Genomic DNA, 9711 nt, shown 5'->3' with positions numbered 1-9711 from the left:
TTAACTTTTTGATATAAGTTATTTTAAAATAGTTTTCCAAATGCTTCATCTGTAATATGAGGATGATAATAACAGAACACATCCTAAGAGTGCTGAGAAGATGAAATGAGAATACACATAAACATTCAGAACAATACCAGCACAGAGTAAATACCCAAAAAGTGCTAGGTATTTTTATTTTTATAACATCATCTACTGTTGCGTGATAAAGGAACTTGATGAAACTCCTTGGAGAGCATTCTGATAACAAAAACTAGCAAATTTTTATTTCATTTTATTTTTTTAACTAGCAAATTTTTAAATGCATGTAACTTCCTATTTACTTTTAGAAATTATGCCTTTATGCTTGCCTAGGTGTGCAAAACTGTGTGTACAAGGTAGTTCAATGCAGCAAACATCCATCAACAAAACCTGGCTAAATAAATTATGGAACATCCATACAAAGGAAATATTATGCAACCACTTTTTTCAAACGAGGCTATAACTACACACATTAGTAGTTTTTAAACCCCCATTATTTATTTACCCTTATATATGTTCCACATTTTCTGAAGGAGAGAAGAAACTAACTACTTCTAGGTAATAAAACTGGGACCTAAGAAGAAGTGGGAAACGTTTTTTTAATTTTAAACATTCTTGGTACTTTTAAAACTGCACACTATGTGAATGTTACTCTTAAACCATTATTTTAAAAAAAACAAATTAGTTTAAAACAGAACACTGGTCTAAAAACCAGAAAAAAATCAAAAGAATCTGTTTTAACATTTGGGTTTGTATTTCTAGAGACACACATTACTCTTAAGTGTCTCAAAATATTATATGTAGTTGAAAAAATGCAATTCTTCCAAGAAAGATGGCAAAAACCACATACTACAGTATTAAATAAGATTTCAAAATGAATTACAGAGTTTGCATTTATCTTGAATACTTGGGAGTATATGAACTCCTTTCTTCCTAGAAACAGGCACTGATACTGACCTACATTACCTCTATTCTCATGCCTCTTACAAATACCAGCTCCTTGGAACTTCTGCTTCACGTCTCCAACCATCCTGCCTCATTAATTTCAAGCAGAAATTGGGCTCTGCTGCTCCCTCTTCCCCAAACAAGTCTTCACATTCTAACCACCTGAGGAAAATGTGAAATGCGGCAACTAAGCAAGACAATTCCTATTCTCACTTCCCTGTATCTCAAGAAACCTCAGAGAATGGCTGTTGTAACCACCTCCCAACCTTGGGGGCTTTCAATGAACTCTTTAAAACAAATATTTGAGGAAGTTAAAAAAAAAAAATGAACTGATCATGGCTAAGACTAAAGATCAAAGTTATAGTTTTGGAGTTCTGGCAAAGATAGAAAAATAAAAAGAGGAAAGGAGTCTTGGAAAAAGAAGTAACCTATACAGAAGGAGAAAAGAAAGAGGGGAAAATGGCACAAGCAGGACATCAGGCAAAGACTGGGAAACCTTTGTGTCAGTATTAAAAACCATGATTGTAGCCCTCGAAAAAGCTCTCCTTAATGCCCCATTCTTTCATAAGAAATTAACCTTTTCCCTCAGTTCAGACTTTACTCCTCAATGCTCACTTCATCAACTTCCTTTAAATTACAGCAAATTTGTAAATGTAAAGTGGTAATATATGTAACATACTTATACTTCAGAGACTGCACATAATCTTATTCTAGCTAAATATAATATTTACTGTGAGGAGGGGAGAGTGCACTCAAACTGATCCTTATCAATTCAATTTTAACTGATCAATCATGTGCTCTACTGAGCACTGTCAAAACTAAAAGTTCTAGTATTAGAATAAAGGCATCTCTTAAATACTTGAAATTATTTTTCAATTACAAAGATCATGACAAGGTAATTAGTAAACAATAAGAATAGAATACTTAGGGCAGCCTGGGTGGCTCAGCGGTTTAGTGCCACCTTCAGCCCAGGGCGTGATCCTGGAGACCTGGGAAGGAGTCCGACCGACGTCAGGCTCCCTGCATGGAGTGTGCTTCTCCCTCTCCCTGTGTCTTTGCCTCTCATGAATAAATAAATAAATCTTTTAAAAAAAAATAGCGTACTTAAAGGAAAAACAATATTAAGTAATTTTTTTTTTAGTGTTTTTACTCTCGTAGAATGTGAAAGATATCCATCACAGAGCTATCCAAAAAAGTATAAAATACAAAAATCTGGATCTTAGAATTGGAGTCATGGTTTGATTCTACAGTTGGTAATTTGTTCATATGGCTTAAAAATAAAAGTAAATTGAACCTCATATTCCTTCTAAAAGCAATAAAATCACTAAAATGTAGAAGAAAATTAAGCACAAACACAATGCTTTCATGTTTTGCTCAACTTAAGAAACATCTTTACCTGAGGGAACAGTTGGATTGTTTTGGTGGTTTTCACTGGTAGAAACAAACAAATCTTCTTCACCTTCAGTTGATGAGCTGGAAGAGGATTCGCTGCTGAGGTCATTCTCACTGGAACTACTAGAACTGGGGAGCAATGCATATTTTCTTCGGGCTAACACTTCTCTTTTTTTTCTCTGCATCAATATTCTCTCTTTTTGTTTCTGTGTCCTCTGTGAGGAATTATTTTTTACAAATCTCTTTCTGCATGGAAGTCTCCTTAATGAACTGCTATGAAAACAGGGTCTTTTCATTAACAATCCTGAAACAGATTCTGTCTCTGTCCGAGGCCACTTCTGGGACCGTGCACTATGAGTTCTACCTTTAGCGCTCAAAATTGCCTGGGAATGTCTTACAGAGACTTCTTTATCCTCATCCGAAGTCACAGTATCAGAATCTCCAAAATGCAGACTAGATGAAGGAGAAGAAAGACAGTCACTAAAAGAGGAATCATTATCTTCATCGCTTGGTGTTTCTAGATGTTGCCTCAATCCTAATATTCCCTGGTTCTCTTTAACACAATTTTGCATGTAAGAAGGGCCAGCCTGCTGGCTTTTGCGTTTTTTCCTCACAACAACACTTTTTTCTTGCTCTTGTTGGTTACCATTCATGTCCTTCTCTTGTTTTTGAGAATCATCACACAAATGAGAGAATTCATTTCCCACTTTACTGTTAATCATCTCAACTCCCGCAGGAAAACTTCTGGCTGCCCCAATGGGCTCTGGATGCAAGAGGATCCCTTTCAGACTCTCCTGTGTCTTTTGCGCATCAGAAGGAATCTCACTCTTCATATCCACTTTTAAGGTATAGAGCTTGTTATATTCAGGAGTCCATTGAGACATGGGAAACTTTAAGGAAGGCCTAGAAGACATAATTAGAGATTTAAAAGAAAGTTAATGTGTTTTATTATTAACTGAAGAGTTTCAGATTCCACTGAGAACACTAATAGCATACCTTTTCCTGATATACCAAGATATAAAATGGCTACAATAAGTAATTTTACTGTTCTTTTACAATATTTTTCTCTGATACCTCTACCACATACCCAACTTTTAGAAGTGAAGATCACAAACCTACCTGAACATAAGCCTACTTGAAAACTTCTATTAACCAAAGACTTACCTTGCTGTATAATCTTCCTATCTCCAGCAACATATTTGGTTAAAACCTAACAATTTCTTTAAAACCTATTATAGTAAAAATAGATTAAAAGACTAGAATTCAAAAGACTTTGACTAGACACTTTTTCTCCCAGTATCCTGAAAGTAGTAATTAAATATTTTTTGTACATCTAGATGGTTACTGTATTAGATTGCTAAAAATAATTAACTAGTATAAATATAGCTTCTCTTCGGGGCACCTGGGTGGCTCAGTCAGTTGAGCAACTGCCTTCAGCTCAGGTCATGATCCCAGTCCTGGGATCAAGCCCCGTGTTTGGCTCCCTGCTCAGCAGACAGTCTGCTTCTCCCTCCTCCCTCTGCAGCTCCCCCTGGTTGTGCACTCGTATGCAAGCACACTCTGTCAAATAAATAAAAAATATATACATATAGCTTCTCTTCCCCATGGTTGTATTCTTCACACTATTCTTTCTCTAATGAGAATCTAAATTCGCTGATAGATAAAATATACAATTGCCGCATTTCACAAACTTTTAGATACATGCAGAAAGACGGTGAGTTGCTAAAGATCAATCAGTTAAAGCAGCACAGCAGAACATAAAACCAAATTTCCTATTAACTAATCTAAGGGTATCTAAATCATTCCATCTTTGAAATTAGGGGCTGCTGAACAAGAGGACTTGAAATTAATGCATTTACATCAATGCAATACACAAGAATGGTAATAATAAAAAAGTAATAAATATCATGGTTCAAAATGAAATGTATTTATTAGAAAGGTAGTCTGTGTGACAAATACAAAATACAATTAAATAATGTTAAGATTTTTAACTTAAGTTTTTATTGAAATAGACACACATATTCTAAATTTATAGCTCAACAAATTCTCAGAGTGAACTTATCTATGGTAACGTCCAGGATCACAAAACATAAGATAACCAGCACCCTAGAAATCCCCTTCCAGTCACTCCAACTACTGTAAGTTGTAACCACTATCTTAACTTCTAAGACTACAGATTAGTTTTGTATTTAACATGCACTTTTAAACCACTTTCTAAAAAGAGAGGATAAAGGTATTTAGTAGTCTTTTCCTTCTCCACAAATGATAGTTATAAGAATATACAACCTCACAGGTCTCACATTTTATTTTAGTGTGTAACTATTATCAGATGACAGTAATTAAAAAAAAAAAAAGAATGAAAGAAACAGCCTATTTCTTTCTTTCTTTTTTGAATAGGCTCCATGCCCAATATGGGGCCCAAAATCACAACCCTGAGATGAAGAGTCACATGTTCCACTGACAGAGCCAGCTAGGCACCCTAGCCAGCTAGGCCTATTTCTATACAAAGCTATCAAAACCTCTATTTCCTATAATTCTTATTTCAAGGACAGGCAGTGCTGTATCCAAAATCAGCCATCAAGTCCTGTCTGGAGTCCAGCAGGATCAGTACTAAAGGCGGAACACAAAGATGGGTGAACACATGGGCACAGGAATGAGCAAATTACAAGAGGCAGCAAATCAGACAAGGATCACCATAATTAAATATCGAAAATACAAATCACAACAATAAGGCATGGATACACGTGATTTAAGATTCAAGGGATGGCCCACTAAAATGGCTACAATAAAAAATATAGATAATAACAAGTGTTTGCAAGGATAAATAAATTGGTATCTTCATACATTGCTGGTGGGGATATAACATGGTGTGGTCACTGTGAAATGTGAAATGGTGTAGCCACAAATATTCGTGGCACCATTAGTCATGATAGCTCAAAAGTACAAACAATACAAATGTCCATCAACTGATGAATAAATAAATCCACATAATGGTTACTCTGTTAATCAAAAGAAATGAAATACTAATTCATGCTACAAAGTGATATGACCCAAAAAAGCTACACTAAGTAACAGAAACCAGTCACAAGACCACATTTTCTAAAATTCCTTTTGTAAGAAATGTCAGAACAGGCAATGCTATAGAGATAGAGTAGATTAGTGATTGTCTAGGGCAGGAGACTAACAGGAGAACGGAGATGTGATGGCCAAAGTGTTTCAGCTTTATTTTCAGTGAACTGAAAATGTTTTACATTTCATAACTGATTGTGGTGATAGTTAAATCAACTCTGAATATTCTAAAAACCACTGACATATACTATTAAAAAGGAAGAATTGTAATGGTATCTGAATCTTATCTGGATAAAGCTGTTGCCAAAAAATCAAGAAAGTAAGTATCCAAATTTCTGGGCTTCAGATAATTTTATGCACCCCTCTTTGATCTCATCAAAAGAGTCATGTGATTTAGAAAAATCTGGGGATCTTCCACAAGTCTATGTCTCCCAAGAGTTGTGATGAGTTGTATCTCTGAAGAAACAGACTTCATATGTTGAAGAAAAAAAAAAATGTTTCAGACTCCTCACCCTTAATTACTAAGTCACCCTCTAGGTCCTGGTAATGGAGATCCTCAGAGGCAATGAAAACTCGCCAAAAGGACAGATCAATTCTGAGAACAGGAATCCATAAATGAATTTACAAAGAGGTGATTCATAGCATAATTTACTAAACTCAATTTCGTTTCCATTAGTTTAAGCCCCAAAGCCAAAACAATGAACTCTTTATGGTTAACTCTGCTCTGGGTTTTGGTGAATTTTGTCTGCCCAGCTGGAGGCAAAGAAGGAATAGGGGATAGGTGGTAGGTACATGGTGTGTGTGGTGTGGTATGCGGTATTTGTACACCAGTAACTGTTCTCTGAGTTATGTCAAGCAGTCATCAAATGCAAAATTAACATCCCATATTACCTGAGCTATTCCTACCAAGGGAGTATTCTAATTCGTGTTTTTATTTTGAACTGAGAAAAAAAAAAGTTCATAAAAATAAATACCAGTACTGTATTTTTTTAACTAAAAAAGCAGCAAAACTAACACAAGGACCAATAAAGAATGTTCCAAACTATTTGGTATTTGATGAAATCATAATCTAGTCTTTTATTTCTTTTTTTTTTTTTTTAGTCTTTTATTTCTATAAAAATTATTGGCCATGGGTGCCTGCGTGGTATAGTCACTTAAGTGTCTTCCTTTGGTTCAGGTCATGAGCTTGAAGGGCTAGGATCAAACTCCATATCGAATCTCACACTGGGCTCCCTGCTCAGCAGAGAGCCGACTTCTCCCTCCCTCTGCCCCTATCCCCCCACTAGCGCTTGCTTGCTCTCTCTCTCAAATAAATAAAATCTTAAAAAAAAAAAAAAAGGCTAATCTAATTTACAAAGGAAGTTAAATACATATCAGATATACCTAACTCCTTAGCCACATTAGGACTGGTTTGCTATTATACATTGTTTCAATTCTGAATCCACAAGACTATACTCCCTCTTTATATTAGTTTGATTCAATTACTTTATTGCTATGTCATGATGGCAGCATACCAATTACTCCTGATATTAGTGTAGGATACACAACTAATAGCAAACCTTGCATGAAAAAAGGCACAATAACTAAAAATGTTAATTTTCAAAACTAAAAATTAGGGTTAGGATTTGGCAATTTACATCATAAATTAAATTTACATGAGAATAACAGTGGGGGATTAAAAACTCATGAAGATCACAGACACAACTTTGAGGAACTCTATCTCTAAACTGAGATATGGTTTAGAAATAGTCATTATTATTGGTACGAGTGACTTTTACCACCAATGATAAATGTAAGTACTGTTAAGCTTAAATGAAAATATGATGAGTTTACAGAGCTCTAAAGAAACAAGATTTTTAAAAATATTCATAAGATGATTTTCTATTTTTCTATAAAAAGCTTTAAAGATTACCAGAAAATGAACTAGAAATACATCCACTATTTATCCACTTTTTTCATATAATTAAGTGGAAAAAAGTATTTGTACCCGAGAGGATATACTTAGGACATGTTTTGAATTTTTAATTCTCTCTTTTTTTTTTAAGATTTTATTTATTTATTTATGTAAGACCCAGAGAGAGAGGCAGAGACACAGGCAGAGGGAGAAGCAGGCTCCATGCAGGGAGACTGAGGTGGGACTCGATCCCCGGACCCCAGGATCACGGACCCCAGGATCTTCAGCCCTGAGCTGAAGGCAGGCACTAAACCACTGAGCCACCCGGTGCTCCTTAATTCTCTTCTATTGGTAATTATTCTACCATGTGCCAAGTTTATGAATATGAAATCAAGTACCTAACAGAATACTCTCTCCTACCACCTAAATGCTCACAGCTAAATAGTATGGGCAACATGCTTTGCCACATTCTGAACAGTAAAAATTTCATTAGCAAGAAAGATATTTCAGCCCAAAAGGCACCATTCTGGGCTCATAACTACATTGGCAAAACGTCCAACATAAACTAAATTTCTTAGAGAGTTCTGCTCTTACAGGTAAGAGCACACAATCTAATAATATTTTCAATTATGAAAAGGAATGAGGGAACCGTGATAAACTTATTAGGAAATAAAAATTAACTTGCAGACTATACCTGACAGAAAGGAGGAAGTTACAGTCAGGATAACTATTGTGAGACTGCCAAATTCAACTTTTAGGAGGCTAAATGTAATAAAAATGTGAGAAAAGACCAATGATCAAGGAACCTAGCCTAAACAGACAATAATAATGTTCAGAAGATAAGACTATTAGCTATCAAATGATTCATGTGAATTCTTGTTGACCAAGGACACCAAGATGAAATAAAAAAAACAGATAATTCACTAAAGGTTCTAGAAGAGACAGTTATAGATACAATGTTATCAGAATACAGAAGAAAACCCCATAATGTAAAAAACTTCCAAGATAAAACTCACAGAACACTACAGACTGCATTTCCACCATGGTATGTATGTATCAGGGGCTGCATGAGACACTGATCCACATACTGACATTATAAAAGTAAAATCACAGTCCTAACCCTCAAAGAATTCAGACTGAGGAGAGAGAGAAATACAGATTACAAAACACCAAAAGGAAGACACTGCAAGGACACTTAGATATTAGAGATGGTGACCAGGGAAGGCTTCAAGGAGGAATCCATAATTTAAAGGATGAATAAGAGTCAGGAAAGAGAATTAACAGCATAGTGGGGGACAGAAGAAGAGACAGGCCATTCTAAAATATAAGACAAGGGATATACCTTGAAAAATAAACTAGAAAGCTGTATCATTGGGGATCCCTGGGTGGCACAGCAGTTTAGCGCCTGCCTTTGGCCCAGGGCGCGATCCTGGAGACCCGGGATCGAATCCCACGTCGGGCTCCTGGTGCATGGAGCCTGCTTCTCCCTCTCTCCCCTCTCCCTATGTCTCCGCCTCTCTCTCTCTCTCTGTGACTATCATAAATAAATAAAAATTAAAAAAAAAAAAGAAATCTGTATTATTGTAGTTGCTCAGCTGGATCATCTGGTAATTCAGGATGAAAAAGGGATTGAAGCGGGCCAAAACTGGAGGCACAAGAGTAAAGATGCTACTGCTATAGAAACTGAGAAAATATATGCATAGACAATAAGAGACTGGTGTTTAGAATGGGAAAACACAAAATCCAGAGATAATGAAAGATAGAGTTACCAGGAGTTTAACCTTTGGATAGGAAACATCCATGGCTAGCATCCTAGTCCAAACGATCATAATCTTTTGCCTGTACTATTGCAATACGCTAGTTGTTCTTACTTCTACTAACAGTTCATTTCTACACATCAACTTGGGTGTATCCTAAGAATATAAATCAGATATTACACCCTTGCTCAAATTTTTCCAGTGGTTTCCAAATGTCTCAAAAACAAAATCCAAACTCCTAACCACAGTTTATGGATTCTTTATGATCTAATGTCCATCTACTTCTCCTACCAACTCACCTCTTTATTCACTAGATTGCAGCCAAACTGGCCTTCTTTCTTGCTGTCCTTTGACTATGGCAAACTTTCACTTCACCTGCACTTTGCATTCCCCATACCTACCATACTTTTCTCAAAGATTTCTTTTTTTTTTTTAATTTTTTATTTATTTATGATAGTCACAGAGAGAGAGAGAGAGAGAGAGAGAGAGAGGCAGAGACATAGGCAGAGGGAGAAGCAGGCTCCATGCACCGGGAGCCCGATGTGGGATTCGATCCAGGGTCTCCAGGATTGCGCCCTGGGCCAAAGGCAGGCGCCAAACCGCTGCGCCACCCAGGGATCCCCTGAAAGGGTA

The 9711-nt window shown here is 36.2% G+C and overlaps 1 protein-coding gene across 9 annotated transcripts in view; it reads right to left on the bottom strand.

Moving 5' to 3' along the window:
* The window catches only part of RNF111 (ring finger protein 111), a 95018-nt gene that overhangs the window by 49658 nt on the left and 35649 nt on the right, over positions 1 to 9711 (bottom strand). For all 9 annotated transcript variants that reach the window (XM_077881280.1, XM_077881282.1, XM_077881281.1 and 6 more), the window contains one exon: positions 2363 to 3261. In XM_077881280.1, the coding sequence (XP_077737406.1) occupies positions 2363 to 3242 (880 nt within the window). In that variant the 5' untranslated portion in view covers positions 3243 to 3261. Of the gene's footprint in view, positions 1 to 2362; positions 3262 to 9711 lie in introns of those variants that run through there.

Source organism: Canis aureus, chromosome 32, assembly GCF_053574225.1.
Source record: "Canis aureus isolate CA01 chromosome 32, VMU_Caureus_v.1.0, whole genome shotgun sequence".
NCBI classification, from domain to species: Eukaryota; Metazoa; Chordata; class Mammalia; order Carnivora; family Canidae; genus Canis; species Canis aureus.
This window is presented reverse-complemented; position numbering and strand designations above follow the sequence as displayed.